This window comes from Nannobrachium achirus (genome assembly GCF_963921795.1).
Source record: "Nannobrachium achirus genome assembly, chromosome: 2".
Lineage (NCBI taxonomy): Eukaryota > Metazoa > Chordata > Actinopteri > Myctophiformes > Myctophidae > Nannobrachium > Nannobrachium achirus.
The window spans coordinates 36280594-36302646 of record NC_137811.1 but is presented as its reverse complement, the minus strand read 5'-3'; the positions used below and the strand labels follow the sequence as shown (position 1 = coordinate 36302646).

Sequence of the window (22053 nt, the reverse complement as noted above, 5' to 3'; positions counted from 1 at the left end):
CGGCTCAAAGGGACTGTAGTGCCTTGGACTGCAAGGCAGAGACGTCACGTGACCTCCACAAGCGGCATGAAGTCACTTGACACTGTGAGGTCACTTCCTGCCACTTGTTGATGTTCCTGTCTCCCGTGGACATCAACAGGACCCTAGTGTCTGCAGCCAGGTGCTGCTCACATTTTGGGTACATTTTGTCCTACTTAAATAACCAACCGCAACACGAGTCACACAATTCATTCAAATACATTTGGGGGTCCTTGACATGAAAAGGTTTCAGAGGCAATGTCTTAGACTTAGAGCGACAGGAAATCAATTACTGATCAGAAATCCATGCCCAAATTGCCCACATTGTGAATATTTCACTTTATTGAAATATTCTTTATCTTAAATTATCCAGTGAAAAACATGAGTAATATTAGTCCAGTGTGATTACTCTGAACAAAGCAACAAAGGCAAGACACGGCAGTCTATTTGCACAACACATTACATACACAAAGGAAATTCTAACAGCTTTACATGAGGAATAAAAAGGCATTAAGGGTACGGTCACACCAATGTTTAATTCTACATATCGTCGCTGTCGGGTAGAAACCTCGTATCTCCAAGTTTCAAATTTGTAAATTTTTTCGCAAAGCCCTGCTTCATCAGACAAGGCCGTCGCACAAAAGTAGTGAAAACAGCAGATCTACAAGCACACAACGCCTCGCGACGCGAGGTGTTGTGTGCTTGTAGATCGGCTGTTTTCACTAGTTTAAATCATTTTTAAAATGATAAATGCAAAACAAACGGTTTTGGACATACAAGGTTTCCACCCGACAGCGACGATATGAGGGTGGATTCTGCTAATGCTTTTCAATGGGAATGGAGTGGTTTCTGGCCATTTGCGGGTTTCAGCAAAAAAGTCACACTGTTCCCATTGAAAAGCATTGGCAGAATCCGCCCTGATAAGTACGATTTAACTCGCTGTGACGTACCCTTAAAGGGGTCATGACATCAAAAAAAGCTCCTGACCTCAATTACACAATTTTCCTCTGGACGTACGCATCATCATCCAGGGGAGGATGTGGTTACAGGGGAGGGTGTATCACCTTTGATGTTACTTTACACTGTGTTTGCATCGTTCCAATGCACCATTTACCAGTTCAGTTGTTGCGTTCACCCTCACCTACCGGTACAACCACATCCTCCCCTGGGTGATCATGCGTACATCCAGAGGCAAATTAACCCACTTTTCTGAGCCTAATTATTCCAAAAACTACAGATTACAGACAAAAACACTGAATAACAGAAAGAATAAATCAGAGAAATAAAAAGAGGCATAAAAATACAGTAAAGGTCAAAGTACAGTAAGGTTTTACATTTTCCACACTATCTAACTAACTAAAAAGAATGTAATTCATGTTTATTTGAATGCATAATCCAGTGTTTTCTCATTCTTCAAAGACAGGGAATGAAGGCAATTATCTCAGTTTTGCATCATTTTGTCTACATATGGTGACAGACAGACAGTCAGACAGACAGACAGACAGACAGACAGACAGACAGACAGACAGACAGACAGACAGACAGACAGACAGACAGACAGACAGACAGACAGACAGACAGACAGACAGACAGACAGACAGACAGACAGGGAAATGTATTGCACAATGTTTCTGTTAAACAGCAAGATAGTAGGCAATTTATCTTTTATGCAGCCAAAATAGTGCCTGTTACCTCCTTCGATAATGGCTTGCAATACCCCAAAGTTTGAGCAACCTGTTGGTGTAGAATAAAGTTAGATAATTGCAAAAAATACACAAGAAATATACTGTAAGTATAGAAGATGACAGTATAAAACACTTATGGGACAACCAGGCAGAATGTGTAATTGTTAAACAATAGACCTTTTTAGGTTGCAACCCCCAAAATAATCATAGTTGAACCAGGGACCCCCCACCCTGACGAGCACTTGGAGTTGTAAGAGCATTACATTTTGTATAACACGGTTCTATTGTGAAAATAGCAGATCTACTGTTAGCATGTAGATCTGCTATTTTCACAATTTCTGCCTCTAATACTTGACAATTTGGCCAAATGTTTAATTTGTTTTTAGAGGTATAAAAAAGTCCTTAAATTGTCACTTTAGAAATGTGCAGAATTGTTTACTGTTGAGTGAGAAAACAATGTTGCACATTAAGTTAATCATCTGTCCCCCCCTGGGGGTCCCATGCAACCCTCAGGTTGAGAACCACTGCAATAGACTATATCGGCTCCAGAGGTCATGTGACCTGAGACATAGTCATATCCAGGGACGTGCAGAGAATGTTAAAGAGTCAGGGGCTGAAATGTCTAAAATTGCCATTTGGTGAAAATATCGTTGATTTCTTGATTTCAACATAAGATGCTGCACTCAAGTTCAGGAGAGTTTGGACAAGGCAATTCTCTTCAATGCTGCCTTCAGGTATGGCATGGAAGGGCATTTGCATTTCTTTCACCATAGTGAAAACTGCATTCTTGGTCTGGAGAGGGAACTTTTTACAGACGGGTTAAAGGGCAGGGGCTCAGGCGGCAGGCCCCCTTTAAAGGTGATACACCATGCATTTAAAAAGTATTTATGTCATATTGTTTATGTCCCAAAAACGTTTTTCAAAAGGTTTGAGGCTAAATTACCACTCCTGAATAGAGAGCCTCTCTCATTTTTGAAATTTTTGATTTTTTTTTTATGACAACGTCACAATCGGCAGATGACGTCACAATCGGCAGCAAATCTGGATAGCCTGTTTTGAGAACCCGTGGGATACTTTTAACCTTCGCCTTCTCAAAACCAGAGAAAGACACAACGGTCAGAAATGGGACTTTGTGAGGATAGAAGGTGCTAGTGGGACCCCAAAAAAAGGTTTTAAAATAGGAAAAGTGAAATTTCATGGTGTATCACCTTTAATGTCTATGTGTGCACGTGCCTGGTCATATCATGAGTCTGTCAGTCTGTTCATACCTCTTCCTCTTCCTCTTCCCACTCTTCCTCCTGTCCAATCAATGCCTTGATCCCCAAGGCAGAGATGCTAATGTTGACAATCAGCTGAATGACTGCTAAGACAATCAACAAGATGTCCAGGGTCATCAACAACCTCTGATGGCAGAGACACACACAACGTGTTAATTAAACAGAAAGGCTACATAATGTATCCATTTGGACACAACAAAACCTCAGCTTGAATGTATGTTTATCAAATATACAGTAAGTGAACCGGTCTTAGGGTATAAAGAGCAGGCCTACCTATTGAGTGAAGGATTTAAGTTATTTTCTATCCTTTAAAAATTACCAGAAGAGCAGATTTATCTTTGAATAACATTTATTTAGCTAGATGTAGGTTAAAGTTTTGACATGGTGCCAAATTCTCAATCAATCTTCTAGTTGGCTAATGGTAACAGCAAAAGTGATGAACACTATTGACTGCGTGTATTGACTAGTTCCGTATCCTCATTTTATCAAGTCAAAAATGTTCATTTACATTTTTATTTCAGGGCTTTTATGCCTTTATTGATAGGACAGTAGAATGACAGGCAATGGGGAGTGACACGCAGCAAAGGTTGTGGGGTACAACAAGATTCGAACCTGCAACACACTGTCAGGCTGGTATTGCAGCCTAGGACAGTGGTTCTCAACCTGTGGGTCGGGACCCCCAGGGGGGTCCCCAAATTATTTTTGGGGGTACCCAGCTGATTAACTTAATGTATAACATTGTTTTCTCTCTCTTCAGTAAACAAACCAACATAAAGTTTAAGTGTATAGAGGGTATCTGCACATTTCTAAAGTGACAATTTATGGACTTTTTCAATACATCTAAAATGACACATTAATCAATGGAGGAATTGTCAAATATTAGAGGCTGAAATTGTGAAAATAGCCGATCTACATGCTCACAACGCCTCGCAACTATTTTCACAATAGAACCATGTTATACAAAATGTAATGCCTGAACTCTTAGTGCTCGTAGGGTATGGGTCCCCAGTTAAAATATGATTATTTTGGGGGTCGCGGCCGGAAAAGGTTGAGAACCACTGGCCTAGGGTGCCCGGACCACCACACCGGCATCAAGTCACATTTTTAAGCACACTTACATCAGCGATGAGCGCCACCATCTTGCAGTTGTCCTGTATCTCAGGCCCAACACAGAACCCACTGGTGGAGGGACCTGACATGTCAATGGCATACAGCGCAATGCCTACGATGGCAAAAATACCTCCAATCAGATTTATGGCCACGGCGACACCCACCTGAAATGAAATAATTCATTCAATGAGTTACTTTCAAAAAGGGTTATTATTTTACTGACACCAAATACTTCAACTGATTAATTAACCACTTAAACCTACTTAATTGATTGAATGGAGTACATCAAGTTTATACATGGCCCCCTCCTGTTTTGACAATACACTTATCTTTGCCAAAAATAGCCTATCTAAAAGTTCATAACATATTCGTTCGCTTCATTGTGAGCTTGTAGATCTGTTTTTTTTTACCACGTTTGGCCAAAATAGGGTCGCTCAAGTTTGTGTGGTTAGTGTTAGTGTAACTACATGCAGGCAATCACTGGAGTGCAAAAGAACCACAGCAGACAATAGATGTAGGCCTACTATTATAATCCTGTGACAACACAGTCAAATCCTCAGTGTAATTCATTTGTAGCTTTGTAGCTACATTTGGTTACACAACTGTAACCAAATGGAGGTCATTTGGTTACATTTTTACACTCTCAGAGTTAAATGAACACAGAGGATCTTACTGTGTTATGATCATGTACGGTGGATAACTGTATGATAAGGTATTAAGATATGAGTGCTGGGGAAAGATGACATTACTCACCAGACAGGGAGAAGGGAAAGCTCCAGCCACAATGCACATGATTCCAGCAAAGATGTACTAGAAGGAGGTCAAAATGCAGTTAAAGTTATTATAAACAAATAAAGCATACAGTAGTTTAATACAGTACACTTGAAGCATTACACTTGCATTTATGCACTTTATTTATTTCCAGTGGAAATAGTAAGTAATGGAACTAGTAGCGTATAGTAAGTAGTTTTCTTTTCTCCAATAAACACTGGTGGTGCTTGGATCAAAGCTACAATTTATATTTACAGTTCTATAATATTTACTATTATATTCATTATTGTCAATGTGATGTTTTCATTACACATTAATGCATCTGAAAGTGAAGACTAATGTGTTCAAGTGCTAATGGGAGGGTCCAGACCATACACCCCACCCACTCTCTTGAAGCTCCACGCAGCTTCAGTCTGATAATCAGGCTAGTAATGATGACCTCATATTGTAGCCTGCTGAGCTGAAGTTTAAAGATTTTAGAAGCTGCAGTTAATAACTATTTTGTTTCAAATGTTTTTTATTGTCAAGCACTTTCAAAATTGTCAAGCATTTTCAAAGTTAATACCTATTTTGAAGTAGCTGTAGCATAGCTTAACCACTCAGTGGTACAGAAGGTTTGCCATTAGGCTTAACTATTTCCGAGGTGGAGTCATTTCAGCACAAATAATTTGGTAGCTTCCCCAACATAGGCGATTTCATTATACAATATGCCAATGTTAAACATGTTTACCAGCTACTGCTGTCATTATCTATATCTGACTACATGTCATCTTATCATGAAATGCAAATTGGAAGGAAAAAGGAATTGATAAAAGTCATTTCATATGCCTGAAAAAGATACATACTGTATGCTTCCATGGTAACAAATGAAAAACACAAAGATCTGCTATTTTTTGTCAAATGTTTTCCCCAGATCACGGATGCAAGGCTTCAATATGGGATGATGACATACCACACCGCCAAGCCAATACGGAGCTCCCAAATCAGACACATCTCCTGTCTGTGTGCTTGTTCGTCCTGGTCCAAGACCAATGTTGACCAGGCCAATAATGATCTGTACAGCCTATTAAAGATAGAAAAGAAGAACATCTATATACTATAGTGTTTTTTGATTTTAACAGATACAGTAATTGTTTTGTGGCTGCATTTAAATGCAGGCAAATAATGTGTGCCTTTCACATCAATGTCACTCACCCCAATAACTGCTGGAGCCCATGCCAGCAGATTCATCAGTGCCTGGGACACAGAGCAGCATGCTGGGTTGCAGCAAAACTTCATCAACAACTTACAGATTTGACGGCAATCGATTGTAGGTTTGGGTTTGGCTGTCACACTGTATCCCTTGGTCACCATTGTCAACATCCTGATTCCTCCTTGCAAATGCAGCAACTGTGACACAAAAGCAACACAGTTTAGTTTAGATTGATATCACACAGGCACTGTCACTGTGGGAAGATTACCTGCAATCCAATCCTGAGCAAACATTAATAGATTTGAGATGGAATTTTCATTATTGACAAGATACTGAACTAAAATAAATGCACTATTAAAATAGTAACTGCATTCATTATTTCCCCAACAGGAGATTCAGATTTCTCGTTTGGTAAGGCTGAGGAGAGTTGTTAAAAGAAAACATAACAGAAGAATGTGGAATATTCTCCTCCCACACTTCCTTCTTTGGCAATTGTATCTGTGTTTACTTTATGTCTTAACATCTTTATGTCTGTTATCCAAAAGCTAACACAAAAAGAACAAAGAGAGAGAGAAATAAGCACGAACTGAACCTTACTTACTCCCCGCCTCCCTTTTATTTTTACTTCTGATTTTCACTGTTGGCACTTTTAAGCCGTGACATCATTTTGTAGGCAGAGGAGAACTCTGCCCCCAGAGCATTTTCTGTCCCTCGCTATTTCAACAGATCCGAGACAAAAATAACGACTAAAGTATAATTCTAACACTTTCCTTTCAACAACAAAGAGAAGAAAAATGTGTAAATGTAGTAAAAATAGTAAAAAGATTCACGGAAACTGGGGGCAGAAATCTCTTCTGCCTACAAAATGATGTCATACTTAACAGCCCTATACACCTAAGCATGCATGCAAATGCTCATCAGCATCATGCACAAACACACAAATCACCCTACTAAACAATCTAATTTCCCATAACTCACCATAACCCATAGCAGCTGTTTTGGTACACTTTATAAGTAATATCAGTCAAAACATTCAACCCAACCGAGGACTTCTTGATGATAACGTTTAAGTGAATCTGTTCCAGAAGTCCCCGATAATTATATCACTAGAATACTTGGAATGTGTAGAAAGCTCACCTCTTACTGGTGAAATGGATGTTCACCTACTGTATAGGCTGTCCTCTGGTACCAGTGACAGATGGTGGTGCGGCCACAGTTCTGTTTCAGCAACAGTGAGGTGAGGTCATGCACAGCTTTGATTTTATGTGAAAGCGCCTCCCACATAGTTCTTGAGCTCACCCTAACAGATTGCAAAATAACACATTTTTTTTACACATTCTCTACGCTGTACAAATTCTCATCACAAATCTCATCGAAAGCTACGAAAAAATATTCTATAACCCACTTGAAATCATTTTTGCAATAAAGATAGTTGTGACAAACTTGAATATGTTTTTTTTTCTTCATAATATGACATGTGTAGTGTGTACACCCACATTTATGTTAGGGTGTAAAATATAGAATTGCCTTATCTGTCCCTCTAGCATATTAGTGAGACCACTCTTTTCCTTCTATACCAAATACATTTGTAACTCAAATCTTTCTTTCTCGGGGTCCCTGGAATAGAAATATTGAGATGGGGGTCTGTGGTCAAATACATAATATCATTCTAGGGGTTCTTGATATGAAAATGTTTGAGCACCATGTTTTTCTGAAAACTGTTAGGATTTAGAAGACATTCTTGATGGGTTAAGATTCTTTGAAATCTTATCATATTTCAGTCATTTGACACTTATTTCAACCTAGTCACTTGAAAAATCACCATAAATACATAAACAAAATAAAGCACACGTGCCTCTGGAATCAACAGCATAGCACAGCAGTTTGTCAAAGGAAAACATCAAATATCTAAAAAAAAAAAATGATGATGCTTTAAATGAAGGTTGTTGGATTATTTTATTTGTTTATTTGACATGAGACAAAGTGGACTAACATAAACTCCCTAGACACAGGTTCTCATTCATTGATTTAGCTGTAACTATAATTTACCAACTGAAAGAATACCAGGTTCAGCTTATTATAGCACTTTATGTAGCCTATAACCAACAATTTAAGGTTCAGCCCGACTTTGATCTACTGCATGAACTTCCCTTTCCAATCAGCTAATCATTTTTGATTTGGAAAAAAACTAACATTACAATGCATTGCTACAGACTTTCTATTCCATATGGGCAAATGCTTGTTTTATGCCGTCGTGTTAGTGGCATCTTCATCCAGCTGTGACTTGTAGACTTCTGAGTCGTGGATGTTCTGAAATAAGTATAAGACTATTAGAATATATATGGGAATCATGAAAGTCCTAATACAATCCAATAATTAATTTTTACCACTTAACCCACTTAAACACTTAAGAATTGATAGGGGTCCCCAGGGGGTCTATATTCGTCCCTATACTTTTTTCCCTCTACACCAGATCTCTTCACCAAAAATAGCTGATCTACAAGCCCACAACCAACACATTGTGAGCTTGTAGATCTGTCATCTGTCCAGAATAGGAATTCTGGGGTTCATGTGGTTAACCGCCTTCATAACATTTGGCCATGCATGCCCTGTCTCACATATACCACAAAACACAGGACAATATTTCTCAATCTAGGTTCCTGTGAAATTGTCACTCAAACTTTACCACTACTCTAAATTAACCATTGGTATGTGGTTTTCAACCCTTTTCACACCAAGGACCTTTATTTATTTGGCATTTGAGCCACAGACTACCATGTGATGAGATTTAGCCTCTCAGAACCAAACCGTAGAATATTTTGTTGTAGTTGGATAAGATTTTGTCCACAATTCCATGTTGTATTGATGTTGGTACGATAGGAGAGATAAAACAGGTATGTTGATCAAAATAACAATTCCTCTACATTTTCTAATTGTGTAGTCTTATAAATTGAGTAATGCAGATGTTTAACAATAATGTAACTCTTGACATATATTATGGGGTCGTTTTGGTTACCAACTCTCCATCATTTAGCTGTGGACCACCTGGAACCCCCTCAAGGACCACTGGTGGCCCCCGGACCACTGGTTGAAAACCACTGGCCTAGATGAATGCTGCTACTGTAGCATTCATGTTCCAACAATGGACCAAGGGCGGAGCGCTTGTTTTCAGTGGAGATGACGGAGGCGCACCGTCTCAGGCGACCATGAGCTACATCAGACACAGCCGAGCGAGCGAGTCGCCGTGTCGAGCGTTGTGACGGTCCTATGAGCCGACTCAGCGCCGTTACCGAGTTATGTGCCGTTATGGACAGAATAGTAAATTTTCGTCCACCGACTTTCGGCACCTCCGCGCGGTCCAGGAGGACACAACGGAGCGCTCCCTATCTCCGGTTCAGCCAATCACAAGCTTCCGCGGGCGGGTCTTAACTGGAACCAGGACGGTGTTAATACACGCGCTACTGTAGTGGATCCTGAAGAAGGGGGTAAAACCTAAAAACACCAGTACATGTAATACCGTACCTCCATCCCCCCCTTTTGGTTCTTCTTCAAAACCTTGATGCCCAAGACGACAGCGCTGATGTTAACACAGAGCTGGAGGACTGCCAGGGTTATCAACAGAACATGCAGACCACCATACAGCATCTAGTGGGGTTCAACATTGGCTTTGATCAATGGAACAAACACTATAGAAAACATGCTGTCATGTTGTCTCTTTCCTAAACCTGATGAATGTGGCAAATCCAAATTATACATCCTCCAAATTGTATAATTTGGTACAGACTCATCATTATAGTATAGCCCATATACAGCATGAACATGTACATGTAGCATTATTTAACCGGTATTATAAAATACTAGAAGCTCGGCCAGCGGCCGAGCGTCTAGTCGGCGACCTGGCCAACTCGGGAACGATGTAAATAGGGAATTAATGCCCCACCCTTTAATGCAAACCCCATTATACCTGTTGCCATAGCCATAGGACCCGTTTTGACCATCTGTTTGCCTGTGTCCATATATGGAGATATCTGTCTGTCTGCGTCCATTTTATGCTCTTATATGGAGATCCCTGTATCTGCCTGACGGGCGGCCGAGCGTCTAGTCGAGGACTGGCCTACTCGGGAACGATGTAAATAGGGAATGAATGCCCCACCCTTTAATGCAAACCCCATTATACCTGTTGTCATACGACCTGTTTTGACCATCTGTTTGCCTGTGTCCATTTATGCCCATATATGGAGATATCTGTTTGTCTGTGTCCATGTTACAGTATGCCCATATTTGGAGATCTCTGTATCTGTCTGTCTGCAGTCCCTTTTATGCCCATACATAGAGATCTCTGCCCTTTGGGCGGCCAAGCATCTAGTCGGGTGCTGGCCTACTCGGGAACGATGTAAATAGGGAACGAATGCCCCACCCTTTAATCCAAACCCCATTATACCTGTTGTCATAGGACCCGTTTTGACTATGTGTTTGCCTGTGTCCATTTATGCCCATATATGGTGATATCATGCCCATACTGTTTATGGAGATATCTGTCTGTCTGCGTCCATTTTATGCCCATATATGGTGATCTCTGTATCTGTCTGTCTGTGTCCCTTTTATGCCCATATATGGAGATCTCTGCCCTTCAGGTGGCCAATCGTCTAGTCGGGGACCGGCCTACTCAGGAATTATTTAAATAGGGAATGAATGCCCCACCCTTTAACGCAAACCCCATTTATCTGTTTGCATGTGTCCATTTATGCCCATATATAGAGATATAGGCAATACCCATCATACCCGTTGTTTGGTTATTGCCTATAGCGGACAACATTGCATACGGAGAATCCGAACCTTTCGCGCCGGTTCCGGAAAATCGCATATCGGGTCGGGTCGAGGCCAGGCACTGCACTCCCTGCTGCGGCGGGGAACGCGTGTGCCGAATTTGAAGCCGGTGGGACGAACGGTTCTCAAGATACGCGGATTACATACATACATACAACCTCACAGAGATTTTTTGTTGACTCATGTGGCGTACGCGATGTCAGAGCCCTTTATGATGTGATGTCACAATGAGTCAGCGGTTGCGCCGATTTCCTCCGGAACAGCCTGATGTCAACAATCAGCTCTGCATAAGGAGATTCCGAACGTTTTGCGCCGGTTCGGGAAAACCGCGCGTCGGGTCAGGGTCGAGGCCCGGCACTGCACTCCGCGCCGTGGCGGGGAACACGCGTGCCGAATCTGAAGCCGGTGGGACGAACGGTTCTCGAGATAAGCGGATTACAGACAGACACACACGCAGAGACTTCTCGTTTATAGATAGATGATACATAATTATATTATACAATGTACTGTATCTCATATATTACAAATTCCAATGAGACGCTGGAGGTATAGAGGCAACTCGTGAAAATTATATCAACACTGTTTTATTTGTATGATTTAAAGTCACTTAAACTAAATCAAGAAGAACATTTTAAAAAGTCTTCATACTCACAGAGAGAACCTGTCTGCCTTTCCTGCATTCCTCCCAGTAATTCTCCTCCATAGGAGAGGGGGTTGTCGTTGTTTGGTAGTATCTATCACGGCGGTAGTAGCGATCATAGTCATAGCCATAGTTCGACTGCTTTTGGCACAGCCAACCATAAGTGCGATTTCCTATGTTTGCCGCGTAGATTACAACAGCTACAATTGCCAAAGCAATTCCCACTAGGTTCACAGACACGTTCATTCCCACCTATAAGTAAAAGAGGCATGGGGTTCACACATTTTCAAATCAGTCATATTACAGGCATATTTTTAGAATAAACAACTTGATGAAGAACAGCTTCACTTAAAAGTTGTATTTCAATGACACTACAGCTTTTTTGCATTGATAAACATTTTAAATAAAATGTTTATTGCTCTCTAGTGTTAAGTGCAAGTATGGGAGTCTGTCCTTTTGCATTGTAGGTGTGTGAAGAACCAAGAATTGTTTAAAGGATCAAAGGGCCACAAAATTCACTCAACATTAAAACTGTCCACTTTCAATTGAAATGACGATCAAACCAAGCAAGATAGAGATGTAAGATATAAGGACCAGGTATGAAACAACTCACCAAGCATGGAGATGGAAACTTCTCTGCCAGAATACACATCACTCCAAATGCAATAAACTAGAGAAAGAATAAACATTTATCTTCACTTGCAGATACAGTAATAGTTTACAGCCGAATCTGAGAACCTTTGGCAAAGAACAGATTTCAGAGGTTGCTTACCAAACTGCCAAGCAAATAAGGATACAAACAGCTATAACAGTAGTTGGGTGGACCCACGGCGATAGACCCAAGGCCTATGTTGAGTAAACCAACCATGATCTGCATAGTCTGTGAAAAATAAATACAATTTTGTTGGTGTTGTTGTATAAGCAATTACTCTGTGTGTGTGTGTGCGTGCGTGTGTGCGTGCGTGCGTGCGTGCGTGCGTGCGTGCGTGCGTGCGTGCGTGTGTGCACAGCTGCACACACGTGAGTGTTTGCTTAAAAATAAAAATCATACTGTGTAGTGTGTACACAACAGTGTTGTCAAATAAAATGCATAAAAAAGAGATGCCACTCACCCCCAGTGCTGTTAAAGTGCTGCCTTGCAGACCTCTCAGCCCAACAGAAACAGAGCAGCATACTGGGCTGTAGCACAGAGAGCCCAGAATTTGGAACAGCGGAGGACAAGGACTTTTGGGGTTAGACTTCAAGGTTAATATTGTCACTCCCTCAGCTTTGGTCATGGACACAGACATCCTGATTATTCCTTAAAAAAAAAAAAGAAAGAAAGAAAGGAAAGTCTCTTAACACATCTGTTGCCATGGCTTATTTCTGTCTGTACTGTGCTCTTGCCATGTTTTTGACCAATAACTTCGAAGACAGCCTCCGCATTCAGTTTTATCGTGACAAAATCACACAACACATCGAATGAAAGAGGAGATTCTCTAGTTTCACCCGGTCCAAGAACCATGTTTCTACGATGTTCGCTTCTGTATTTATAGGCCAGACAAAAAAAAAAAAACGGCCAAAAATGACCCCTTTTTAGACCTTGTTTTGAGAAAAACAGCTTTTAGTGAATGATACTGTATCAGGCTGAAAACTCACTTGATCTTTTTAGCTTTGATTTCAATGACTTCAATATTGTATTTACAGTATTTTTCCTTCAAAGAAATACAAAAGAATAAGACAAATAAGTGTTTTTTATTTTGTTTCTTTACCGTTTTCAATCAAGTGTATTCTTGCTAGTTCAGTGTTTCTCTGGCTTGTTCACATTGTTTCTCACATTGTGTGTCTGCGCGCGTGCATGCGTGCGCCTGTACGTGTGCACGTTCACAGTTCAGAGTCTGCATGCATGCTCGTGTGCGTGTGCATGTGCATGTTCACAGTTCAGAGGCTGCGTGCGTGCACGTGTGAGTTGAGATGAGGCCGGTCAGAAACAGCAGGCAGGCCAAGGAAAGTTTTCAGTTCTCCAAAGGGAAGTCAGCAGGCTCCTCTGCACGAACCACTACCTATAAATATAGAAAAATAAAATCCATTTACAATACAATACAATGTGTCTCACACACACGCACGCACGCACGCACGCACGCACACACACACACACACTATTTCTCTCTCCCCTCCCTCTCTCTCTCACACACACACACAACAATAAATACTTTTTCTCTCTCTCTCTTCCTCCTTCCTCTTTCTCTCACACACAATACATTCTCACTCTCTCACTCACTCACTCACTCACACACACACACACACACACACACACACACACACACACACACACACACACACACACACACACACACACACACACACACACACACACACAATACATTTCTCTCTAACCCTCTCTCTCACAATCAATCACACAGTCAATTCAATGGAGCTTTATCCTCCCTCCCTTTCTTTCTTTCTCTCTCACACACACACACACACACACACACACACACACACACACACACACACACACACACACACACACACACAATAAACACATTTATCTATCCCTCCAGCCCTCTCTCTCTCTCCCCCACATTTATCCTACCCAGAGCGATTTAGATTATAAAAAATAAATTGATTCATCTGACGATTATATAGGCTATATATATATAAAATACAAACTCACTGGAAAGTTGTGGTCTGGGTCTCTGGGAATGGGATGTGTGCCTTCGATCTCGCTGTGGTTTCCACTCTTCACCGAGTCAGTCAGGGGACTACACAACGCCTCCCCATGCGAGGCGTTGTGTGCTTGTAGATCGGCTGGCGTTGTGTGCTTGTAGATCGGCTGTTTTAGACTGCGACTTCTGAGAGCTGAATGGACTCGCGTTAGCGACTGGTTCCGCGCACCACCGCGACCAGCTGCTGTTGTTAGCGCCACCGTCTTTGAAGGAGGTGACATTGTTGTAATGAAATAGAACACGTTTTTTTGTCACAGTGACCCACTAACAGGACATTCACAGCAGCCCGTGATAGACTAGAGTGTGTTGTGATGATGATGATGATGATGATGATGATGATGATGATGATGAAGAATATGTTGTTTGTCACCGCGACCGACTAATTCTTGTGGGGGTCCGCTCACTATCCCGACGGGCCGCTGTTCCGGCTAGCGTGGGCAGGTTTTTAGTTACTGAGGTAAGGTTACTGAGGTGATGATGAACCACAATCGTTTGGAGTGGACCAGGAGGAACCAGGACATCACGGCGTGCGGACAATCGGTCCGGCCGACGGCTAAGCAGCGTGAGGACTGGGACATCACGGTGCGTGATCGGGACATCGTGGTACGTTGACCAGGACGACTTGACGGCGATCCGCGAAGGAGCCGTATCACGGCGTTTGGAACCGAACCGGCCCGGCTCCGCGTCACCGTTTGGAAGAGCCTGCCCGCTTGGAGTTGATCGGCGTCTAGAGAACCGAACCGGCCCGGCACCGCGACGCCGCTTGGAGAAGACTGCCCGTTTGGAGTTGATCGGGGACGGGGAGAACCGGCCCGGCGACGCGGCGGCGGCACCGCAGCCAGCACGTTTGAGCCACTTACCCAGCGAACTATCACCGTTTGCCGTTTGGAGCAGTCTGCACCGTTGGAGTTGATTGAGCAGCGCTCAAACGGTGATCATGATGATGATGAGTAAAATGGATAGTCCCGCTGCTGTTGTAGCGCAGCGTCGCCATCTTTGATGGTGAAGTAGAAATTACAGCGACCCACTCGTTTGTTTGATGTGATGATGAAGCTGCAGAATAATGTAACGATAGGCAGGCAGACTAGAGTTGTTGGTGGGTGATGATCACAACACAAGTAGATAGTGTGTCACAAACACACACCCTGGCTGGCTTGCTTCAGTCCATTGGTTTCACTTCAGCAGGGGGTACACTAATCTGACAATGGCGCCATCGTGTGTAATAAAGGTGAAATTGACTAGCCTGGACCTTTTATATATACTCTATGGCCTGGACGCACTGAAAAGCATTTCGTCATAGCGAGTTATTATGAATTTCATATTTGAGCCATTTGAGCCATGGTTTAGCAATATTGTGGTTCATGGGAAGCATTTGTCTTTGTTTTTGGTCACATTACTTGTTGAATATGTGATTTCTGACTTATTTTTTATCACAGAAGCAACAAACTTTGTAACAAGATGGGTGAGAGTGTAATTAACCTAATTAAGTAATTAAGGCCAAACTCGGGAAACTCGGGGTTGGCACAGCGGTCTATTTGAAAACAAACTCGGGAAACTCGGGGTTGGCACCATATGTGTTAAGCAGCACTTGGAATGGTGTTGTTTATGATAAATTGGGTATAAACTGGAACTTTGGAAACTAGAAACTGTGGTGCAAACTTTGGAAGGCAGTCATAGCCACTTGGAATAAGATCTGAAAAATCTCATACATCTTGATCACATGAGCGCAGAGATAAAGAGTCCGATTTGTATGAGTTTGGAACAAAAATCAGAGTAGTAGCAAAAAATGTGTTTTTTGAAGAATATGCACTATGGCAGAAAATGGAATCTGGCACAAGCGGGTCGATAAATTGTATCATGATCCAAGTAATCCAGAAAATTGTACAAGCAAGCTACAGTTCTAGAGGTATTGGCCCAAACGTAAAGTGGGCTGTCGAAATCTGACAGCCTGATTTTCATTTCTGCTTAGTGTGTTTTTCCCTATAATCCATGGGCCATGTCGCTCTTGGAAAGGTGGCAAAGGTTACGGTATTTTAAGGTATTTTTGAGAAGCTCCATATCTGTAGATTATATTTTGGTATGATATTGATAACCCTTCCTGAGTTACAGCTAAATTGGTGTTATCAGCTGATAAAGTTGGTGTCCCATTAACTTTACTATAGGCTACAGGAAAAAAAATGCTAAAGATTAATTTGCTTTAAGGGGTCAAACTAAGGGTTTTTCATGATTCTGAATCCATTGCAAGCATTTGTTTTGCACGAGAAACATACCTTGTGCTAAAAACGGCCCCACAAAACTGGGGTCCAAGGTATTTTGGATTTTTGAACTACGTTTGAAATTAAAGACGTAAAGTACAACTTGTCTGAGTTCTGATTTTGGGTCCTAATACAAACTTACCCTAACAGTATATCAAATTGCGTGAGGGTGTATCAAATTGCGTGAGGTTTGGACAAAATCTGTCGGAATAGTAGGCCGATTGTGGCCGTAAAAATGGCAGCAGCCGTGCACCCTTAAATGCACAAAAACATATTTTGTTGTACTGTGTATGTGCTTGTACGTGTACTGTGCTTTGGAAATGAGTTGATCGTTGACAATGAAACTGTGCCTGTACCTTGTACTGTATTGACAATAAACTTCTATTCTTCTATTCGATTTGAAAAGCTAGAGTTGCATTTCTTGGCTTATAGTGGAAATGTGCGTGTTCAAGGCAGTTTCAAGGCAGACACTGTGTACATAATTTGTGGCATTTTGTTCAAAACAGGCCCTGCAAACTTTGGAAGGCAATCCTAGCCAATCAGGATGGAATATGACAAAATTGACAGATCCGACTTGATCACATGACTATAGAGATATGTGTATCGATTTGCGTGATTCAGGACTAGAGAGGCATGCACAAATGAGGCGCTGCACATTTGCCCAACCTCCGAGGTACAGGGAAGGTGCACAAAAAGATTAATGATTACATCAAGGATTAAACTCTTAAACCTTATACTATGTTATCTGGTGTCCCTCAGGGCTCTAGGCTATACTAGTGACATTTTTGTTTTCATTCTACATTAACTACATTACTGAAAATTGCCAATTTACAAGTTCTTGTGTCGTGAGCTTGTAGATTTGTTATTTTCTGCAAACGTTTCCTCAAAATAAGGATGCTGTGGTTTAAGTGGTTAAAATTAAATTAAAATCTCAAATAGTGAATAAAATCACTCCTCGTGATGAACTTCCGTAATAAGAAAATAAAAAAAGTTGGATTTCATACGTGTGCACTGGATCATATGGCAGTAACTTCCAACACTTAAAGTAAACAAAGCAAAAATGACCTGGCCACCCTTTGCTGTTACAGTATGTGGTAATTCCCGTTTTCATTAAACAGGCTTGGGTATTTGTACATACAGACAGATTACATTTCCTATCATTGATATCATGCAGAAACAACATTTTAAAATACATTTAAACTGTTATTTGCTCACTAATATAATAATTAAGTTACTGTCACTGACCATCAATATTTCAATATGTTTTTTAATATTACTGATTAACACTAGACAGGATCCATTAATTCAGTATGTTTTATTCCAAATTCGCCCAAGAGGTCTCAAACATTATCGTCCCCAAACGTTGTCAATAATAATGATAATAATATTTTTTTTACCTCAATGAGATATCCACCATTTGATGAATGTGATTTGTATTCGGACAAAACAAATAGTTAGCAAATCACAGACTATTACTTTAATTATTTTATGTTGAACTAATTATTTTCAATGCAACACTTTATTTTATCAATTCAAGTTGGACAATTATAGCCAGAGTCTCTACCTGTTTATGTAAAAGTCCTCTATAGTTCCAGTTGAAACTCACCTCTCTGTTGAAGTTGTTTTGTTGTATGCTCACATTTATATAATAAGGAATACAAGTGCACCTTCCTGGTAGCACCTCCCCCTCCTTTATAGTGTATGGGGGATGTCCTAGTTTCCCTTTAACTATTTGCTTACTGGCTCCTGTTACAGCCAGCCATATTTTTAGTCTTTGTATATTTTGTATTTCAGTTATTTTGTCTTTGCATTGTATTATGGTCTGTGCATTTCCTGTGTTCTGACTGAGGGGGAGTGAGAGGTGGAGACTTGATTGATTTCCAAATGGTAGACAACTGCCTGTGTCTGACATTCACAAATCAATACTGATGTTACATTTTACAAAAAAAAATTGTGTGTGTGTGTGCGTGTGCGTGTGCGTGTGTGTGTGTGTGTGTGTGGGTGTGGGTGTGGGTGTGGGTGTGGGTGTGGGTGTGTGTGTCTGGTCATTCAGAAATCAACTGTAACCCTCTCCTCTCTGATTAACACAGAACATTCACAAAAACAATATGACAAAACCTGCTTATCTTATTTATTGCAGTAAATATAAGTAATTAAGAGAACGGGGAACAAATTGAATTATATTTTTAATGATGAATTGTAGAGTATATACTGTAAATTGCAGGTAACGTTATCACATTATCACAAATCCTCAGAGCGCACCAAATAAACCAACAGGAGATAAGAGTCAGACTTTGCATGAGACTTTAATTTAGTCAGGTAGGCCTATATCATGCTCAGCAAGGACCAGGGCCGGATCTAGGCATAGGGCATTTAGGGGGGCAATGCCCCCCTAAATGCCCTGTCTGCCCCATCAAACATGATGGCATGCAAAAATCTAAAATTTCAAAAGTATTAAACTATTTGAAATGTTATGCTACAACTAGATAGATGGATAGATAAACTGATAAGACATTAGAGAGATAGATAGGTATAAGACCTGTTGTTTGTATTGTGTGTTATAGGTATAAGTGTGCCAAAATGCTTAGTATTCTATTCATTTGGTTTTTTATGGGGTTTGTCCCGCAAAGCGGCATGGGCTGGAATTGGGGAACCCCCTATCATTTCTTCCTGCCCCACCTAGTGCTAAAGGCTAGATCCAGCCCTGGCAAGGACAGCATTTTTCATTACTAACCAGAGCGGCAAATGATTTAAGATTATTTTAAGGCACTAATAAAGCAGACTTCTTTTAACACAACTCAGAGCTGGTAACTCAGAATGTCAATAACATTCTGAGTTACCAGGTATTTAGAGCAAGAATTGTCTGAATGAGGTCAACCCCAGGGAAGTCTGTGGCGATGACACCAAAGCATGGTCTGGGTTGATTTGGAAAGAACTGCCTCAGGTACTGATTTAGCCAGGGGTTAACCTTCTCTGCCACTCTTTTGGGAGTCAGAAACATGCCCCAGAATGTGCCCAGGCCAGTGCCACTAGAGTGTGTCAGAACCACGTTAGCACCGCCGCAAGCCTCAGTGGCTTTGCCCAAGAGTTTAATAATTACATTGTCCTTAGTTTTAACATTAGTAACCTTATTGTCCACTTTAGTACCAGTATCTATGAGTGGAATTCCTAACGTGAAGGTGTTTTTCTGAACAAAGACAATTTTCCCCCTGACCTGGCCCATGGTAGGCATTCCAGTGGTCACCCAAACATACTGGTCGTTGCTAATGAGATTCTGGACCATTTGGTTGACTGTGTTTTTACCGAAAAACTGTGGCGTGACCTGCATGAGGACTGCCTCACTTCTGTACTCTGACAGAAAGGCACGGACCGTGTCAAGGACCTCCCTGAGAGTGCTGTGCTGGTACATTATTCCGTGCATCACATAGAGAGTGTCACCCAGAGCAAAAACCTTGATGTCCAGGTAGCGTATGCCAGCCCTCAGCTGGTCCTTCAAGGACAAGGCCTGGCACTCAGCCATCGGGCCTCCGTGAAACGCCATGCTGTCATGGGTTCCAGGGATGGTGATGAGAGAGAGGGGTCGAAAGTCCTGAATGCCCGCCATCCAGGGAACGCTGTAGGACTCTGGGAGTTGAAGTGTTCCCTTATCATTGAAGAACTGGCCATGGCACAAAACCCTGAAAGTGAAGTTAGAATAATACAGTAATAATATAGAAACAAATAAATGTAATCAAAACAGAGAAACAGAGACATAAGGGTGGCCTTTTTGTGCTGACATTTAGTGCAACTACTCCAAGTTCTATCAACTATGACACAAACTTATAAGGACTTACAAAAACTTTCAAACTATATACTTACATGAAAAACAGCAAGTGGAAAATTTGAAATGTTCTGTTGGTCTTCATTCTCGCGGAAAATCAGCAAACTGGAAGAAAATTAGTTTTGTTTTACATCATTACATCTAAGCCAACAAATAACATTCTGGGTAGATGCTTACCATACATTCTATAGGTAGACATAACTCACCATATAACCTTTGGAACGTCACAGGAGGACACACAGTCAAATCATCAGGAGGCCAGTTAGTTACAGTGGCACACAAAAGTGAGCTCCTGCACCAAATCCCTGTCTTATATATTTGAGGTACCTGAATAATATCAGGCGTTGACTGAAAATATTAATCTCAAGTTGTTGACTCTTGATATGAATGTAATTAAGGTAACCAGAGCATATTTGCATTTCAGGTTGCCTTGCCTATCCCTAGTTTGTGTTAGAAGGTGGATCACTGTTTGGGAGGGGATTTTTGGCACCGAAAATGAACAAATCTGGCAGCCACACCAGCCTAACAAACAAATGCGATTACAATATTGACTCTTAACAGTTGCACGATCAGTTAGTCATGCTTATGCTCTAAAATGTGACTGTTTTTACGCTGCGATTTGTTCTGCCATAGCCATACAGTAGATTGAAAGCTTGCTCATGTTTGAGAGCTACGGCAGTAGGCCTAGTAATAGATCTGTATCTGCAATCTTTGGTTGTTTTTATTTTTTTGTAATGCTGCTGTAAACATTTTTACTCAAGTCAATTGATCAATTAAGGCATTTTTAACATTTTGAAAGGATCCTAGGTATGCCTTAAACATCCCTCTCCTCATTACATTATATATCTAAATCATAAGGCTAAGGCTAATTATATACTACATTGATGATACTACATCAACATATAATTGGAAAAACCTTTGAATTATTAAATTATGAATATTTTACCCCCCATTAATTCCTCCCACTGCTTGCCACTGCTGCAGTACCGCTGGTTCCCCTCACCTGGCAGCCTCCACCGGGAGGATGTCAAGCCTTCATCCTACTCCTGCTGTTAACATTCCCCGATAGATGACAGGTGCTGACCCGGATTAGGCCTAGGTGCAGTGACAAATTTCATTGATTGTAGACTCAAAAGTTAGTCTCAAAGGTTGAGTCGCAGCATTGATCGATTGATTGATTGAAGTATTTATTAGAAGTTTGCATAGGAAAAGGTATAGTTTCGACAGTACAGGTTCACTGGTTCAAGGACAGGTCAACTAAAAGGATACGCTCAGGACATTTGCTTATTTACATTGAGATTCATTTTTTTCAAACTCATATAACATTGAATGACAGACAATTGATGTAGTAGATCTCAGTATGTCTAATCAATAAGAGTTACCAGGAAACTGGATTGGCCCTGTGCACTACAGTCATGATTCAAATTGCTCTTGACTGCTCTTTTACAAGGAAAAAAATACAAAAGGACATTTTGACAATTTGGTTTGTTTATGTGAACAGTTAGAGTGAGGAAACGCAAGTACGCAATCTGAAAGTGATCGTTTCAAAAGCAGAAATGAGTGGCTTATGGAACTGGGCCTTTTGTTTGAAGCATATAGCAGTGGTACTCAAAGTGGATTTTAGAGACTCTCTAGGTTCCTTTATGGGGGTCTAAATTGACCCATACAAGTCTGTAACTCTGACAGTGTACACATTGTTCATTTGGTTACATTTGTACCCTAAAGTTAAGGGAATGTCAAAGTTGGAGAA

General features: G+C 41.1%; 3 protein-coding genes across 5 annotated transcripts; all 3 read right to left on the bottom strand.

Annotated features, from left to right (window-relative positions):
- Nucleotides 1-910: 910 nt before the first annotated feature.
- LOC308295823 (uncharacterized protein) lies at nucleotides 911-6708 on the bottom strand. Its single transcript, XM_080738884.1, has 6 exons — nucleotides 6056-6708; nucleotides 5814-5924; nucleotides 4844-4900; nucleotides 4099-4254; nucleotides 2972-3106; nucleotides 911-1752 (listed from the first exon to the last, which is right to left on the bottom strand). Exons 1-6 carry the CDS (start codon nucleotides 6221-6223, stop codon nucleotides 1684-1686), a joined length of 696 nt encoding a protein of 231 aa, XP_080595010.1. The 5' UTR covers nucleotides 6224-6708; the 3' UTR covers nucleotides 911-1683.
- Nucleotides 6709-7690: 982 nt separating this feature from the next.
- Nucleotides 7691-18131, bottom strand: LOC308304314 (uncharacterized protein). Of its 3 annotated transcripts, none has more exons than XM_080748893.1 (7): nucleotides 18090-18131; nucleotides 12633-12820; nucleotides 12293-12400; nucleotides 12134-12190; nucleotides 11533-11772; nucleotides 9576-9698; nucleotides 7980-8363 (listed from the first exon to the last, which is right to left on the bottom strand). In XM_080748893.1, exons 2-7 carry the CDS (start codon nucleotides 12807-12809, stop codon nucleotides 8298-8300), a joined length of 771 nt encoding a protein of 256 aa, XP_080605019.1. In that variant the 5' UTR covers nucleotides 12810-12820; nucleotides 18090-18131; the 3' UTR covers nucleotides 7980-8297. The 3 variants fall into 3 exon arrangements, with proteins under 3 accessions (XP_080605021.1, XP_080605019.1, XP_080605020.1); XM_080748894.1 differs by having other exon boundaries at nucleotides 18048-18099; XM_080748895.1 differs by lacking the exon at nucleotides 9576-9698 and having other exon boundaries at nucleotides 7691-8363.
- Nucleotides 18132-19319: 1188 nt separating this feature from the next.
- Nucleotides 19320-21720, bottom strand: LOC308298087 (1-phosphatidylinositol phosphodiesterase-like; the record flags this gene model as incomplete). Its single annotated transcript, XM_080741645.1, has 2 exons — nucleotides 19320-20160; nucleotides 21686-21720. The coding sequence occupies 2 exons, from the start codon at nucleotides 21718-21720 to the stop codon at nucleotides 19320-19322; spliced, it is 876 nt and encodes a 291-aa protein (XP_080597771.1).
- Between the last annotated feature and the right edge of the window lie 333 nt (nucleotides 21721-22053).

What these genes read in the sequence shown, in the direction of transcription:
- LOC308295823 (XM_080738884.1), bottom strand. Translation starts at nt 6,223, where the DNA reads ATGTTGACAATGGTGACCAAGGGATACAGTGTGACAGCCAAACCCAAA. An exon ending in CGTATTGGCTTGGCGGTGTG is followed by an intron (nt 4,901 to 5,813) that starts GTATGTCATCAT and finishes ACCTCCTTCTAG; the next exon opens with TACATCTTTGCTGGAATCAT. An exon ending in GGGAAGAGGAAGAGGAAGAG is followed by an intron (nt 1,753 to 2,971) that starts GTATGAACAGAC and finishes CTACACCAACAG; the next exon opens with GTTGCTCAAACTTTGGGGTA.
- LOC308304314 (XM_080748893.1), bottom strand. Translation starts at nt 12,809, where the DNA reads ATGTCTGTGTCCATGACCAAAGCTGAGGGAGTGACAATATTAACCTTG. An exon ending in AGTTTCCATCTCCATGCTTG is followed by an intron (nt 11,773 to 12,133) that starts GTGAGTTGTTTC and finishes TTTTACTTATAG; the next exon opens with GTGGGAATGAACGTGTCTGT. An exon ending in AAGGCAGACAGGTTCTCTCT is followed by an intron (nt 9,699 to 11,532) that starts GTGAGTATGAAG and finishes GAACCCCACTAG; the next exon opens with ATGCTGTATGGTGGTCTGCA.